Below are 17,450 nucleotides of genomic sequence, written 5' to 3' on the forward strand. Positions count from 1 at the left end.
CAAGGGAGGCTTTGTGTGGCAGAAAGCTGTATTTTTAGGTCAGCTCGGCTAAACTGAAGGAGGTGATTGGTGTGCTAAATAGAACACCAAAGGCTTTTAAGCTCGGCCTTTTTTTGTGGTGCAGACGTAAGTCGTGAGCCACGGGCGGTGTTCGTAACCGGGATCGAGCGGCTGCCAGCGAGGGGCAAGCGCTTGGTCCTCAGTGTCTAACGAAAGGTGCGTTTCTGCATGGGGTGACTGCAAAGCTGATGCTTTCTTGCTCCTTTTTCCTCCCAGAACGGTTGTCATCTAGCATGTCAATTGAGTACCAAGTTAATAAAGTAATTTTGGATGTTAAATCATACGCTGCGTAAACGCTGGTGTGATTAAAGAGGTCGTTTGCAGTCTGCCGGGACCACCAGCTCACCCCAGCACGGGTGTCTGCCGTGTCTCAGGGTGACTTCAGAGGAACGGGGAAATTCGAGGCTGGGTCAGCGGCACGACGGGGTTGCTCTACCCCGTCACCGAGGGTGTGTGTTAGCAAAGCCCGCTGCTGGTGGGAGTGAAGGAGGTGGAAAGCATGGACCGAAACGAGAGAAGCTCTGAGAAGGTGAAGGACTCCCCAGCTGAGCTTCACTGGAACCCCACGAGGGAACGAGAGCCGCGTCAAAACTGCGGCTGCAGAGCCAGCGCCTCGGTCGGCGTCTCTGGCAGGAGACACGAAGGTGTGCGCTCAGCTCCCTCGCAGCGGCCGACGTCCGCTCGGAGCAACGAGTTAGCGCCATTCGCTTCGTGCGTTGCTTAAGCCATCAAAACAGGACTTCAGTGAAGCTTAAGCAATGCGCAAGGTCCTGCAGAGACCTTCTGTCCTCCCACCAGAAGCCCTCGGCGGAGCTAAGGAAGAGGGAAGGTGCCTCGGGCAAGGGCCAAAGCCAGGCAGAGACTTTAGGGGGAGATGAAAGGGGAAAAAAATAGACAAACTGGGAGAAGGATAGAAGGGGAAGAAACCAAGGCTTTTTTTTGCAAGTGAGATGCACGATTTCTCCCCTCTTCCTGCCTTCCGGAACAGTGCAACGAGGTGCTCAATGGATGGGGCAAGGAGGTAATGGGGCAAGGAACAACCGATAAAATACTTGTTGGTCTCCTGTCACTGTCCCAAGTGCCCTATTTACTCTTGCTTTTATTTTTGCAGGCTGCTCATATGGTATTTTCAGCATCAAAATATGATGCTGGATGCTCTATCAGACAGATCCAGCACACGATGAAGCCTTTCTGCAGGAATTCATGGGATGAGCCGTTCCCACAACGTGTCAGTAGGTGGCAAAAAGCTACAACCCTTGTGCTAAGCAAGAAATAAATATTTTTCCGGCTCCTGCAAGAACAGGAGGTATATGTGGGCAGCTCCATCCCGTCAGTGGACATGGATCGTGTTTCCCCTGGGACAGAGATTCCTGCGCTGCTGGGAAGGAGGGCACATCCCAGAAAGGGCAACATCCCATACAGGGAGCAGGTAAAAAGGCTCAGAAGAGAAACAAGAGCTGCCTCCCTCCGCTTTATTCATCAGGGGACCCTCGTGCCATCTCTTGACCTTGCTCAGGAATTATTTAAAGCAAGCTGGAAACCGTAAGGGCTTAATCGCTGTTTCCAGCGTTGGAAAACAAGAGGTTTAGGGCTGTGCTACTGTGCCGCAGTCTGGGGATACCTAGTTAGACAAACAAAAACGTGCCACGGTTGATATTTTTCAAGCCGATGATAATACTTTAATCTTCATGTACAGCCTGAAAGAGAGCTGCTCAAGTCAATGTTCTTGGGTGCTTCCCTCTCGAGGCTTTGTGTAAGCAGATTGAAGCAACCCCAGTTGTCACACACCTTCCAGTGAGGCAGGGTAGATAAAGGGTTTAATAAGGTTAGTGGATATATCCCAGTGCCTTTGACGGCGGGGTTTTGTCTGCTTTTGAATGTGTGCCTGTGTTGGGGAAGGGAGGATGCTGTATGATGCTGAAAACCTGCATTCCTGAGGAGGTCGAATACTCTCAGCACCAGCAGGGACAGAGCCTGGGAAGGTTAGAAAATCACATTAATCCAGACTACGCAATGAGATCCAGTTACAGCGTGGCTTTGTTCAATTTTCTTTACCTAACACCTCCTTTACTGAGCGTAAGTGAATCATTTTTCTCCTCGGGAACAATAACAGAGACGTTACAGCAAACCCGGCTGCAAGGTCTCTGAAACACCTTCCTGCTTATAAGTTATACACTTAATTGCTAATGGTTTTGCCAGACATTGACCGCTGGTTCTGACTTTCCGCCGCTCAGTTGTCTGCTTCAGGCTGAGCATTATCATGTTGGTTTAACATTTCAGCAAAACCGGTTCAGCTAAACCTGAGCTGGAGGAACTTGGGTTCCTCTGGCTACGTTCATACCACCAACAAAACCACGCTGGTTTCTGTGGCGCGTGACGTAGGTTGAAGCTGCGTGTGTGCTCAGTTACGTTGAGTGGCAAGTTTCATCCCCTCCGTAGTTGGCTGTAATGACTCAGCCTCCAAGTGATGAGCTAATATCGAGCATTTGGAATTGGGAGCTATTCAGAGAAAAACAGCTCTGTAAAGTCTTCCTTGCTGCGTTGCAGCACATGCGTTACGGGGTTTTTTTCCACCTTCTGTAATTTGTAGAAAAGTCTAAGTTTCACCTTTAGTAATAGAGAAAACATTTTCATTTCCATCCTCTGGAAAGGATCTTAGAAAACATGAGAAGAGGATGAGTTGCCACCTGCTTCTCTACAGCTTATGATGAATTAATGCAATTTGAGAGCAGAACAGTCAAACAATTTTGAGCACCAGAAGTAGAAAGTGGGTTTTCTGGTTTTATCGCCTCCATAAGAGCAAATTGTGCACACTGTAAACTGATAAATTAATACTCAGAGTCTCTTCTCTGCACAGTTTGTGATATGGATCGACCGGTCCACGCACTTTTCTCCGTGGGCAGCGCTCTTCCCCAGTGCTGGCAACATGATTATTGGAAAACTAATCAGCTGTATCTGAGATAAATTGCATTTCCGCCAATTATAGCTTAATTGTTGACAGATGGGAACACAGAAGGGAGATGTGTCACATCATTAAGAGGACAGGTGTATAGACAAGTGCCAGATTAATTGTTCCAGCCCATTAAACCGTTGACCTTTTCAGCATACCCTCAACATCGAATTCAAAGCTCTCACAATATTTCCAGCTCACACACGATGACCATGTTTATCAGCAAAGTTCTCAGGGGCGTTTTTAGAACACACAGACTCCAAACACGGACTCATTAGCCACGAGCAGTTCTCCTTTCTCATTAAAATCAGTTCTCCTCTTCCTCCTTCTCTGTGTTGGTTTCTTGGCTTTTCAGTGAAATCACGCATGGCATGTGGGCTTTCTCCGAAGAGCTGCTTTCTCCATGAAGCACGTAGACATGCTGTAATGGGCTGTACATTAGGGATGTCAAAAAGAGAGAGAGAGGTGGAACCAGGACAGAGAAGCTCAGTGCTGGGCCGCCGTGCTGGAGGCTCCAGCTTTGATTCGGGGCTTTGGCTGTGTTTCCCAGCTCCTGTTCTGCCGGGGATTTTCAATAAAACCCGAGAGAGACAAATAGATAAATATCATTGAAACTGAGTCTGCCATGGGTGTCTAATTCCCCTAAATACGTGTAAAATCGTGTCTCCTGCTCTTTTCCTGGCTATGCCATCCAGGAAGCTGAGGGTGCAGTGCAGACACATCCAAAACCTCTTTGCGGAAGGTAGCGCAGGCTCGGGAGAGTGACGCAGGCTGTGCCTCTTCTGCCTTGAGCCACCCAGACCCTGCACTGTCCTGGGTAACTGAGAACTGACTCCAGATCTAGTTGTTCTGGATGTCCTGACTTGAAAAACAAGAGGATAATATTTCCAGCTGAAGGAAATGAAAGTTGCTGTGATGATAATCGTATTCGTTGCTCCTGGAGTCCCTGTCCTGTGCCAACGGGCTGATTTGAAGATGTTTTACCCTTGGGCAGGTTTTAGAGAGACCAAGCGGAAAGAAGGATGTATGGGGAAGCATTAATGCCCTTCATCAGCTCTGCAACTTCAAGCAGAGGTAAAACTGATGCTGGGAATCAGGCAGGTCTTTTTCCCAGGGCCGGGGCTGGTGGTGGCCTCTCTCCCTCCATTTTATAGCACCGATCCCCCACATTTCCGTTTGTCACATTAAAATAACTATAAGATGTGTAACTGAAATCCCAGGGAATCATTTTATATATGTGCTTGAATGACTTACTGTGTTCCCACAAAGATGATGCACCTTTACTGCGGTGGCCTTTACAGACCTACAAAGACAGCCAGGTAGGAGCCAGGAGAACTGGGTGAGGTTCTCTCTCAGATAATAAATGATTTTATAAGGAAAAGCAGATAATTTTACCAAAAAAAATACAGATTTGGGGAGATGGAAACCACACGTATCTCTTTGATAGATCTGGTACCCTTCATATAACCATCTTTTTCAATATAGTTGGCAATGTCAGGCTGCAACAGGGCAGCCAGACCAAATTCCCAGCAGATGCAGCAGCCTCGACAAGCACACTGCACCACTGGGGTACGTGACTGCAGGAGATGCTGGAGATCCCTCAGCTTCCACTCACTGTGCAGCACTGAACCCTGAACAGAGAAGGCAAGTGAATGAAAGCCAGCTTTTTAGAAAAAAAAACCTGTAGGTTAGTACTGAAGAAAGTGTATGTATTTAAGTGTCCAGGGCAGGCGAGGAGAGAAATTCCCAAAAAAGTCAAAAAGGAATTTTAGAAATGCCAGAATATTTATTTTAAAGATTTCCTAAATGAATCATTTTACCTTGCATTTTGAACTGGGTTTTTGTGGTTTAGGAAAGGATATAAGGTTAAAAAACAGGTTAAACAGAAAGCTTGAGTAACCCGAAGGCAAGCAAAACATTTAAATTCAGTTGGAACTTAATATTTGAGGTTAACCCAGAATATTTTCCAGCTTCTGCTTGTTTTTTTTGACAGCCGCCTCCTCTTCCCTCCACCCCCACTTGATTGTTGCTTGGTCCAAGCCATTTTTTCCCCAGATATTTTGATTCAGCCACACAACCCAAAGAGTCATTATTCATTCCATGTCAGTGATCTCCTCATTTCCAGCTGTCCTTTCCACTGGCCCACGCTCCCAGAAATGCCGCTTACTATGAACATCATGTCTCCACCCTCAGTCCATCCAGCTGGGGGTTTTCAGCCCCGCCAGAGCTTGGGCTGGTTTCTTCAGCACGTCCCTCTCGCCCCAAGCCATGCCACTAGAAGTCCTTATCAAAGAAGTCATCAAAGAGAGAAACTCTCTCCGTCTTGGTTCTCACAAGTATAGGTTTGCGGTAGATCTTCTCTTCCCTTTCCCACTCCTCGGAGCCCGTGCTGGAGGTGTCCCAGAACAGATCCCTCGTCCGCGACTCCCTGCAGAACCACAGGTCAACCTTCCCGCTCTTGCCTGGAGAAAGTTCAGCCCCATCGTGCTGGCTGGCGAGTCCTCCCTCCCATGTGTTTCCTTGGGGAGGAAGAAAAAAAAAAGAAATCATGATTTTGCAGAGCTGCATGCCCAGTCCCCTAAAGCTGAGCTGGAAATGGTTATGGGCAGCTGGGGGCATGTGAAGAAGATCCTGAGAGATCCCTGCAAGACCAGACCCCACGCTTGGGGCTGGGCAGGGCCAGGTATAATACACTCAGCATTATATTTGGTGAAATTATACAGTCTGGCAAGAGGCAGTATGGTTTTATCCCCAAGCAGAAGAGAGCTGAGGTGAAGAAACACGAGGGAATGGGAGCAGCCAAGTCTGTTCCACTTTCTCTAGGTGAAAGTTAACTGGCAGACAAGTTTTTCACTGGTTTAAGCATTTTTACCTTTGGTTGTATGTTTCCAGCCTGTGCTGAAAGTTGTCATGCGCAAGCAAAGCAGAACAGGGTCCGTGCCTCGGGGACGTCAGTACGAAGCGGCGGCTGAGATTCGCCACTTCGTTAGGGACAGCGAGCTCGCCTCGTGCGCCCTGGCATCTCCAACCTCCCCGGCGGCTCCCCCAGCCTGCACCAGCCAGCGCCCCAAAGCTCGGATCAGGGTCACGGCCAAACCCCGAGCCCCACAGCCCAGCCCTCCAGATTTCTGCTACGTCCATCCCTGCGGCTCGCCTGTCCTCGAGGCACGCGGGGGGAACGAAAAGCCCCTGCTCAGCGTTCGCTGGCATCACGTCGACCGTGCCGCGCTCCCTCCTGCGCTACGGCGCGGGCTGCCACAGGACACCATGCCCAGGAGAGGCCGAGATCTGTCGCCGTTAAACGGATCGCACCTGATGCGTTTTCACATCAGACGTTGAAAGTTGGACAGAGCCACGGCTGGAAACCATCTAACCGGGAACATCTCACCTTAATTACGTATCACCCAGAGGGACGCAAGTCTGTGATGGAAATTGCCTGGCTCTGGGCAGCGGGAAGCGGTTTCCATATAAAAGCTAACCTAAAAACTGAGTAACCTCAGTGACTGTGACATTCACCCCATGGTCATTTAAGGATGGCAGGAGTCCAGAAGCTACACCATGCATAATGCAACATATTGGTGGACCACGCAATGACAAAGCCAGGAGCAAATCTCTGGCAGCTGTGGCTCAAGCAGCTCATTCTCCATTTCTTTCTCCTGCTGAGCCTGGTTCCAGCTTCCCAATGTGCCCAAGGGGCTCTTGCTGAGAAGCCTTACTGCAAGGTTGAAGACCTCAAAATGTATGTGGGTACCATCCTTCAGTCCTTCATGCATGTCCCGGGGGAGAAACAAGCTGACGGTTCTCCTAAAAAACAGTCTCACAAGGTCCCTGAAAATAACTGGTGATCTCAAATCACCCTGGTTTCCCTTTTGCTGCAAGGGAACATCACACTTCCTTCCTCCAGAGCAGAAAAAATTGAGATATAATCAATATATGCAGTGGGAGAGCTCTTCTGAAGACCACCCTGCTTGACCCCAGCTGAAGATTTGAGCTGGTTGTTTGCGCCATGTGCCCTGGTACATTTTGCTGGGGAACCACGCGGTTGTGTACCCACCGACGACTGCAGCTCCCAGCAGTTCAGCTCTGTGCTCCCTCCGGGAAGGCACCAGCTCCGCGCCTGCCCGGGGCAGTCGCTGGGTCAGTGTGGGACTGGGGCTTGGCTTCAGCTCCCCAGCTGAGGATGGACGCATGTCGCAGTGGAGACTCTGCCAGAGTAACTCATGTCTCGTGCTTGGAGGGAAGTTGGCAGGGCACATTTTAATTGGTGACTGCCAACCTTGCCAGGGTGACCGCTGAGCTATTGCCACAGCCTACATCCCCATGAGCACGCCCCGGCCTCAGGCAGGAGGTGTCCCATGCTGGGGCAGAGGGCAAAACCTAGCCTAAAGGTTGATCTTCAGGCAGTCGTTTTCCGTTATCTTCTCCTTCACCACTTTGGCCATCGTGTTGGTGGAGCTTCAGGGGTTCCCCCCAGCCCATCTATGTTGATTTGTGCAGCGGTCTCTACGCTGACCTCCTGGGATGCTTTTGGCTGATGGACCCCCTGACTCTCCAAGGACGTGGGACCCCAGGGACACCCTCTGTCCTCATGCTCAGTTTGCTGTGCAGGGTACACATGGGACAACCTAAGACTCTCCTGCAAGAACCTGCTCCTGCAGGGGCCTGGCCCTGAGGACTTTGGTTTTATGCCCCTGTGGCCCGCCATGGCTCTTAATTCATGTCTACTCAGGTCTATTTGGATGCTGTCAGAGAAGCAGCCCAGAGACCTGCGTCCAGTCCTAAGGCATCCCAACTCTTTTCTTTACAAACACATCTTCCAGCCTTCTCCCCTCCCAGGTCTTTTGAACTTGCACCATGTCACTGCAGGAGATGGAGCAGTGGAAGCAGCTTCCATAGGGAAACTTCTCTGATGACACTTAAGAGGCTGGCAAGTTTTACATCTCCTTGCAAAATTATTCTACTTACCATGGTTGTCTCCATGAAAATGCTGATTGTGCTCAGCAGGGACAAGGTCTCGGCTTTTGGCGCTGTTGCCTCTCTGGAGACTGTCAAGGACTTTCTTCGGGCTCAGTTCCTTGGTTTTTTGTTTATTGATTTTCACTTCCCTGTGGAGATTTCGCTTCAGCTCTGCCTGGGTTTGCAAATGAGTTGTCAACACAAGCAGCAGAGGAGCGAACACGTTTTAACAGCTCGACATGGCATATCATTAGGGGGCTGGCACTGAAAATAATTACACAGTTGGGTAGTTTAACCAGGGCAAATGGTATTTGCCAAACTGGGTATGTGACAGAACATGACCCGGACAGGGATTTTTTGGTTTCTCCATGGGCCACGGCCAAACGAGGGCAAAGTGTTGCAAAAATCAGAAGTAATTACTGATCATGGGGACCCCGGGGATGGTCCCCACCTCGCCTCTGCCTAAACCACCAGGAAAGCTTCATTTGCTCTTCCCAGCAAGAGGCTCTAAGCTTCTTGGTCCACGGGAGAGACTTGAGGGATGGGCAGACCCACCTCTAAGAGGGGAGCACCCAGCCTCTCCCAAATCCATCTCAGCATTACCTCTCGGCGCCTGCGGGTCAAGTCCAGCATCTGCAGCTTGTGCAAATGCTGCCGCCTGCCAGGAAGGTATCTCAGGCTTTGCCCCCTCTTCTCCAGAGCCTGTGAGGTGTTTAAAAACATAAATAAATACACCTGCATTTTCTGAAAGAGAAAGGAACAGCCACCAGCTGGCAAATCCACGCCCGGCCCCTCGGGCGCTCCCCGGATAAAGGCAGCGAGCGTCTCCCGGCGCAGCCAACTTGCAGAAATTTATCACAGATTTCCACTGCGCTTGCAGTTTATCTCACAGCTCTGGGGCATGATGGAAAAAAAATCTTCATTAAAACAACGTATACGTGCTTCTGCCCCCCGAGGTGTTACTGCTTTGAGTCGGCTGTCCAAGGCAATCTCATGATCCGCAGGGAGGAGCCGCTCTTGCACGCTGGGGGTTGCAGGAGGTGTTTACGGCACACAGGCCTCGCGGGCCTCTCCTCGCCGACTGCAAGCGATGGGTGTTCTAGTTGCTCAGCCATTTAAAAAAATGGTCCTCAAAACCTTTAGCCTCAAAGATATTTAAGGACCTGGCTCAGCAGATCTGCCTCATCTGGGGAACTATCATGCTGGAGATTCAGAAACTTTTCCCCTTGTTTTGTAGCCTTTCGGCCCCACACCGGTGTTTCAGCCAGTTCGTGGGCTCAGCCAGGGACGGGAGCACAGCCTGTGCAAAGCACCGAATTCTGCTCTTCGGGGTGCCCGAACCACGAGAGCCTGCAGCCGGCAATGACCCGTGCACGGAGCTCAACCCATGCCCTTACCTTTGTTTTTGGCGTTGCAGCCCCTTCTTGCTGACTCCAGGGTTTCGCAGGAGCGATTGCTCGTGGAGGGCCAGCAGGTTCAAGCCTCTGCAAGTCCAATATTTGTAATATTCAGCATTGCTTGTTCCACGCAATCATAAAACCTGACATGAAACTACCGTGACATTTTTCCAGCTCCAATTCTGGCCCAGCTGCTTGGGATACAGGAAGGAGACTGGCATCTCTAGCAGATGCTCAGGGAGTTGAACATCTCCTTAGGTGCTTCGGGAGTGGACAAAACTGGGGGAATGTCTGCATTAGAGTCAAAGCAGCAAAATCCCAGTTTGACATTAGTTTCATCCCTGTAGGTATTTGTCTTTGAGCCTCAGCAGTGCCCAAGGCTCCAGCCAAGACCAGAGCAAAGAGAAACCCTGACCCAGATTCCTTCATGTTGAAGCTGAAGCATGGAGAGGTATCATGATTTAATCTAAAGTCTCCTAGCACGTCATCTGAGGGCAGATCCCGGATACCTGAGAGCCAGAGCACCATTCCCTCCACCCAACCAGTCTCTTTTAATTTGGTCTGAGTACAACCTTTCTCTGCAGAACATGGTATGAAGTGCCTTTCCTGGTGGCTAATGGAAGGGGGCAGAGACTTGCTTTACGGACTGCTCTGAGCATGGATTTTTATCTCAAGGACCTAAGTTGTCTCCTTAAACCATGCCAAGCTACTTAGATGGTACTGGGTCATTTCATGGCTTGATATTGCCAGCATCCCCTTCTAGGAAGGGAGCCCAAAAATAAGGGGAGCATCATCAAACGTCTTCATCAGTAAGACCTGACTGACTGATACTCTATGTGGGACATCATTAACCCTTTGAATATGAACTAGTGTCTACTAAAGGGTGACATGCCTCTGGCTGTCTGCACTGAACTGCTGACAAAGCCTGAGCTGTAATTTTGAAGCATCCCGTAAATCAATGCAGGAGAAAAAAAGTCAGCAGCATCATGCAAAGGAGGCATCCCTTGTCAGCCCCGAACGCCAAGTTCACACCTTTTAGCATTAAAAAACCCCACAAAACTGAATATGAAGCTTAAAAAATGGCACTAGATGGCAGCATGTGACACCACAAGCTGCGGTCCGGGCCGCGCATCGCTCCTAGATGCCACCAAGCAGATAGACTCCTGCATCTATCGGCTCATCTCGCTGCGCCCGGCGGGGAAGCCAAGTTTCAGGCTTCTGCTAAAGTTGTGTCGCAGGGTGGAAAATGGACAGGTTTCTTCCTCTTTGTGAACCTCACAGGATTTTTCTCTGGAAATACTCCCTGACTGAAATCCTCTAAAAGTCCTTGAAAAGGCCACATCATCCTGCTCCGCTGTCCTTGAAAATATTCCCACAGGGAAAAGGGCTTTTGCTGGTGCTTTTTACACTCCCTAACAGCAATGGCAGAAGCACGGAGTAGGATCATTGTCCTACAGTGCGTATTATCAGTGTTTTAATAATACATAAATACAGCCGTAACGGAAATAAGATCAATGACTAAAAATTACGTGCTGGTAGGAGATTTTTAAATGAGGCCGTGTTTCCATGTGACAGTTCACCGGGCGTAGCTGGGCTCATTCCAGGTGCTGCTGCCTCATCCTCCCACCAAATCCAGGGACACATTACTCAAGAGTTGGTGGCCACCTGTGCTCTCTGAAGCCACCAGTCTTGGCCAGACCCACAGCCCGGGTTTCAGCTGACCCCATCTGGTAGCTCCTCTGTTCTTTATTATATTAAAAAGACCTTAATCACAGCAAGGAATGCTTGAGCAAAGCACCTCTGCTTCAGAGGGTTTGCTGTTGTGGGTCACGTGCAGAGGGTTTGTCACCAAATTTTGGAAGATGCAGTCAGGGAGGAACAGGAGGGTCTCGGAGAAGCACAGGGAGGTGAGATGTTCACCCGAGGACCTTAATTGCAAGCGGTTCTATATGTGGCTAGGAAGGAAGATGACCAGTGGTAGCTGCACTACCGAGAAGCACGTGGCCAGTCGGGGCAAATACATCTCTTTTATGGGTTGTTTGTGTTTGCGTCTCTTTGTCCCCAACCACCAACCGCTGAGGACTCCCTCCAGCCACCTAATTAGGCTGCTGATGTGCCCCATCCAGCTGGGCTCTCTTAGAAGGGTCTCAGCAGCAGATACAACACTGGCCCTTAATTGCTAATTAAAAGTCCTGCCTAAACGAGAGCAGGGGGCAGCGGAGTTTATTTCCAGCAGCTGAGCCTTTCCTTGAGCAGGACACCCTACTGCACCTGTGCTTGGAGGGTTCTGCTCCCGTTGTTCTCTTTTCCTGCCTGATTTTATTCCTCTGAGCTCTGTTTGCTCTCCGTTTTGGAGCCCCTAGGCCTGGGCCAAGCAGCAGAGAAGAAACACAGCTGAAAGCCTCAGGGTGGGGCTCTGCAGGAGAAAGATCTGAGGAGCAAAGTGGGAGAGCTGCAGCTCTGGGGCATCCAGAGTGGGCCTGAGCCAGGTGTTCCCCAGTGTCCCTCCCTGACTCTCTCTGGGCACGTAGGGAAGGAGGGAGAACCCAATCTTGGCCAAAGACTGATGGCTTTGCACCTTAAAGAGCAAGCAGGTAAGCGATGGGAAGTCGGAAGGTATTGCTGGCTGGTTTGGGAGGGTGTGGAGAAGCAATGAGAACGCAGGTGGAGCGCGGAAAGCGGTGTGCTTCTCTGGGTTTGGGTTTTGCGTAACCTGATTCACGGCAAGTATTGTACAGCCCCAGTAAGGCAGCTCCAGCTTAGCCCTGCGAGCGTGCGACGGCCTGAGCCTCACCCAAGTTTTGTATTGTATAAAAGCGTCGGTGCACAAAAATATCAGCACAGAAAACGCATGTGGAGGGCTTCTTGTCACTTTTTTTTTAATGAAATAGCAACTCTAACCCTTGTGCGGCATGGTACACTGGTGGTGTTTCCTTTCCTTCTTTGCAGTAAATCATATGGATATAAATATATTTTTGGAGCTTTAGTTAATATTGTGATAACTCTTGTGTAGAGAAAAACCCAACTGCCAGGTGAGGCAGAGTCACGGGTTTCAGGGCTTGGAGGTGAAGGGAAGTGCAGGAAGGGGAAAGGAAGATGACGGAGGAGTGAACAAGGGTGCGTTATGCTTGTTTGGGGAGAACTTTCTTTATATCTGGATATACAGACGTGTGTGTGCGCACATGTATATACAGCGCTATTGAAGGGAGAAGGTGAAGGTATGGATAGGTACACAGCATGCATTGCAATTCTTGGAACCTAAAATAATTGCTCTGTATGTTCACCCGGCCCCTACTGCAAAGCACATCTGTCTGCTTTACCTGTCTCTGCCCCTAAGCTGATGCCGGCCCTTGGTGGGAAATTTGGCCTGAAGAGCCAACACCAGCCCCACGTGATGCAAGTTGGATCCCTTCTGCGAAGGGCTCTGTCTTGGCCACATTAGCCTCACGGGAGCACTAAGATTTGGCTGCAGGTACCCAGACACCACAAAGGAAAATGGGCCATTACAGGAGAGGTGGCCTCATGGCCAGCACTGGGACACGTGTCCCTGTCGGGTGTCTCCATAGCACACGAGGGCTGGCCAGTGAGGCATGGCCCGTGGAGTCAGGCTGGAGGGCAAAGGCAGGACCTGGCTGTGTTGGCCCCTCTTTGGCTGTTCTTAGAAGGCAAAGTCCTCTCCCTTCTGCTAATGAACCAAAAATAACCTCTCTGTGGTCAACGTATGTGCTCTGCCCCAGGTATCAAACTTGAGCTGGTGGTAAAGCTCATCTCGGGATGATCATCTAGAGATAGGGCATCCTACTTTAATTGCTCCAGGATATTTGTTTCCCCCACCGTGGCACTGTGACATGTGCCCACATCTCCAAGAAAGCCCATGTCAAGGGGTCAATCAGAGCAATTCATAGGGAGCTTTTCAAACTCGCCTTACTTGCGGTCTTCGGGGCGGGTGCCGTTTAATGATGCTGGTTTCTCCCTTTTCCGGAACGGTGTTGAAAGAAAGGGGCCCTTAAAGGTTAGAGAAGAACAGGATGAAGTTATATGCGGGTGATCATCAACTGCTAGGCTGTACTCAGCAACAGCTTTCTGCTCTCTTTTTTGGTTGGCATGTCCCACTAAAGTCTCTCTCGGTGTATCTCAGTAACACATGGTATAAATTACTCTATTAGCTGCAGAAATAGAGTGAGGCTATACCTGTGCCCGTGGTTTCTAACAAACGCCTGCTGCGTACCTCTCCTACTGCCCTCTGCAACCTGCCATGCACCCTATATGTGACAATAACCACCCTCCACATCTCCTGTGGCCTCCCTGAGCTTTTAAAATGGGGAACAGGCAGCAGTTTGGATCTCTTCTTGCTGCTCGGTCCCCGAGACTTTATTATTGTTATTTTTTGGTGGAACTGAGAAATATCTCCGCTTTTACTGACCACGACCGAGCTGGGCTACAGCCAGCCAGTGGGTTCAGAAGTGAGTGGGTTATGGACAGACGAGCGGTACGATCACGGACCCTCATCGTCTCTGGAAATCAGCCTGAAATAACACGCTACGCGCCAGCAGTTGCCGGTTGGTTACTACAGCAGCGCTTTCGCGGTGGCCTGAACGGGATCTGGGCTTGGGTCCGTTCTGCGCTAGTGCTCTGGGGTGGACACCTCTGCCTCTTTTTTTTTTTTTTTCTTGCACAAATAAATACTTGTGTGTGCCATAAGTATGTCTTTTACAAAAGAGTTTCTCTATCCCACCCACCCTCCAAAAAAGCTGTCTTGGTGCATTCAAATGCCATTTTTTACGTGGAGTTGAGTGAGGTGTTGCTGAGCAGCTCCTGCTTCCATGTGGTGGGGGCCCTGATGTGGCTGCAGGGGAGGAGAGTTGGGGATAAAGTGCAGGAATTACCTGATAGCTGATGCCAAATTTAATTGTTCTATTAAAAAGAAAAAAGAATAATTTGGAGGTCACCTTACAGGGGACTTCAGTGGTCACTTTAAATGAGCCCCACGGGAAAATTGCCAGGGCAGGGCTCTAGGAGAAGAGGGAGAGAAGGTGATGGAGGGAGGGCATCGGGGAATGGGAGGAGACGGTGACTCCCTCGGATAAATGATTGCTGGGCTCTGCTGAGCGCCGGCAATGATTAACCGCTGAGCGAAGCCGCGGCTGCCCCACACATGCAGGACTGGGTGACCGAAGTGAGAACCTCCAGCGCAGGAGGCTCCTCCGGAGACAAACTTCAGCTGCCAGGGAGCATGCGCTGAAATAGCACCTTGTAATAGCAAAAGGGGGGCGTATTAAGTTAGTGCCTCTCAATCTGCAGGACAAATTAGCGCATACGGAATTCCTAAGGGGGAAGGAAAAGGTAAGGAGGTGGCTCACTGCGCTGGGAACATGAGACACAGCACGGGCAAGGGGCTGGGGCTTGGGAGACGCTTGTTCTGGGGAGGGGTATGGCCTTGGGGAAGTTTTCTCCCTTATGAGGTTTGGTGGTTTGTATTCTGTGTGTTTGGGACTTTAAAAAAAATTATTCCCTCTCATTCTATCCATGTGTGCGTCTTGTAGGAGATTTGCCCTTATCCCGTACAGACGCAGAACTGGGAGCCAAGTGCTCGCCGTCCCCAACCCTGCGGGGTCCTGGGGCAGGGATGGTTCCTGGCACACCGGCATGGTGCCAGCACGGAGGGACCGTTGTCCCCCGCACAGCCACCACCGAGGGAGCGTGGGGTCCAAGCTGAAGTCATTCTCATGACGTATTTTTTTTACCCTTGCACTTGAGCAGATTCTCCCCGCTAGAGGAAGCAGGATTTAACATGAGCCAAGGTGAACCCTCATAAACGAAATAAAACATATTCCCTTGGAGGCTTTGCTTATTTAGAGAGCAGCTCAAGCTAATACATAGCTCAAGTACTCTTGAGCATACTCTTTTTATTTCTGAAAACGAATAGTAATAGAAAATGACATTTATTGAGGGGGGATTTAAAGTTTTTTTGTAAAAAAAATGTGTACTTTTAACAAGCACTTGTTAAATGCCCAATGATGATGATTTTCCAGAACAGGAATATTTGGTTCTTGCTGTCATGAAGTACTTGAAACCCCTTGTCGTACTGCTAGACCTGATCTGTATTCGCCCCAGGCTCTGGGAACATCATCGCTGTCACGCCAGAGGTTTATTTGCTTTCATCATTTCCTGACGCCTCTTGGTGGACAATCCTGGAGGACACATCCAGCCCCCGGAGAAGCAGCGGTGGTTAACACCGCTCGGTGAGTGTCCGAAATTCATTTTTAGAAATGGCAAAGAGGGGAGGAGGGCGCAAGGGCTGCAGATCCTCCTTCATCTGCGTTGCCCTGCCTCAAACCACGTTGGCGGCCATGGGGTCTTTCTCCCCGTGCTCACCTAACGTGGCCGTGGGAAGCTGTTCGTCACCGTCCAGCTCGTTGTACAGAGCTATACGTCCACCTTGGGATGGTGCAAACCTCCTTCCTCGCCTCCAGGGAGGGTCTGGGTATGGATGGAGTTTGAAGCCTGCTGTGAAAGGCTGCGGGAGAGGCTGCACAATGCCAGTTGTAGGAAAACACACACAGCTACGCTATTTGCCTTCCTCTGCCTCTTAGCTTGTGCAATTAGCCCTGTGCGAGACATGGCTATAATTTATTTTAATGCCGAGTTTTACCTGCCGAGCATGTTACTCGGAATCTAATTCTAATTAAGCTAATGACAGCGATGTGGCGGGTGAGCAGGACGGGTGTATAACCCGCGTTACGCGGCTGCTGCGCGAGGGCTTGCTCGGATGCGGGCGGGGGTCACTGCGTGCCCCGGCGGGGCTGGGGAGCGGGGCTGCTCCCAGAGGGACGACCGAGGGGAGCCAGGAGCCCGTGATCCGGGCTCTGGTGACTGAGACATTTGCCAAAACAGGCCGAGGGGAGGCAAAAAAAAAAAACCAAAACAAAAAACCCAAGAGTTTTCCCTAAGCTAAAACAGCCTGGAAATAGCAAAAAGCTACTTGCGCAGAATGGTGGGTGCATGGACCCACCCCCACCCGCTCCGCGGCTCCAGCCCCGGTTCTTTGCGTCGCGATAATTCGGTGTCGACCCCCTTACCTGCGGAGGGTCTCCCGTACCAGGTCTCCCGCAGAGGTGGAAGCTGCCGGTGAAAGACGGGCTCGCCCCCCTCGGCCAGGGCCGGCGGGCGCAGGCCGGGCTCCGCCGGCGCGCCGGGGAGCGGGGACGGGGCGGGCGGGTCCCCCCTGGCCCGCGTCGGCGCCACCTGGGTCACCCTGGGGTGCGCCCTGGAAGAGCTCAGGCCCATCTTGCAGAGCGGTGGCTTTGAAAGGAGAAGGAAAACCCCTCGTGCGTTGCCCTCCCCTCGCAAGCGACCGCAGTCCCGGGGCTGGCTCCCACCGCCGAGCCCTTCCCCGCTCGGTTAAACATTGACCCGGCCGCTCCCCCGCTGGGGCGAGAGGTGGCTGCTGCCGACGGAGAAGTGGAAGGCAGCTCGGGGAGCCAGTGCCAACCCCCGGGGAAGCTTTGTTTTTTACCTACAAGTGATTTTTCAACCAGGGGCACCACCTCAGCTGGCTGTTGGCTGAGCTGGTGGTGTTTCTACAAGCAGCTCTTTTGCTAAAGCTTCCGTTTTTAGAAGGAAATTCAGCCCTCGGAGCACCAGCAGGGTTAAAGCATCTCCCACCCTGTGTGGGAGAAGCAGCCTGGGGACAGGGAGCATCCTCTGCCCCTGCTCCTGCCAGCCGGTGGCACCAATGGGGGGAAAACCGCAGCTTTAGCACCAACCCCCCTGAAAACATCAGCCAAAGTGAGTATATTCTGCAGTTTTGGAGGTGCTGTAGGATATGGACCAAATCCAGCGGGATCGGTGCATAAGAGAGCGAGCTACACGTCTCCATCTGCTTCTTCCTTTCCACTCCCAAGGCATATGGGGGGGCGGAGGGCACGGTGTCCATGGAGCTGTAGGGAGTCAGTCATCACTCAAGGTGGAGCAGTTGGAAAATACGTAGGGAGGATTATTCACACAACAAGATTACTATTGCAGGGTGGGTTTTTGGGCAAGAGTAGGGTTGCAAGACGAGGTCAGGGCTCCTGTGGGCTCAGGTG

General features: G+C 51.0%; 1 protein-coding gene across 1 annotated transcript; it reads right to left on the reverse strand.

The window, feature by feature from the left end:
* Positions 1 to 5,261: 5,261 nt before the first annotated feature.
* On the reverse strand, positions 5,262 to 16,899 carry CCDC198 (coiled-coil domain containing 198). Its single transcript, XM_082000074.1, has 6 exons — positions 16,443 to 16,899; positions 13,292 to 13,368; positions 9,364 to 9,450; positions 8,570 to 8,668; positions 7,976 to 8,141; positions 5,262 to 5,529 (listed from the first exon to the last, which is right to left on the reverse strand). Exons 1-6 carry the CDS (start codon positions 16,648 to 16,650, stop codon positions 5,285 to 5,287), a joined length of 882 nt encoding a protein of 293 aa, XP_081856200.1. The 5' UTR covers positions 16,651 to 16,899; the 3' UTR covers positions 5,262 to 5,284.
* Positions 16,900 to 17,450: the final 551 nt, after the last annotated feature.

This window comes from Phaethon aethereus (assembly GCF_964289735.1).
Source record: "Phaethon aethereus genome assembly, chromosome: 5".
Taxonomy (NCBI): domain Eukaryota; kingdom Metazoa; phylum Chordata; class Aves; order Phaethontiformes; family Phaethontidae; genus Phaethon; species Phaethon aethereus.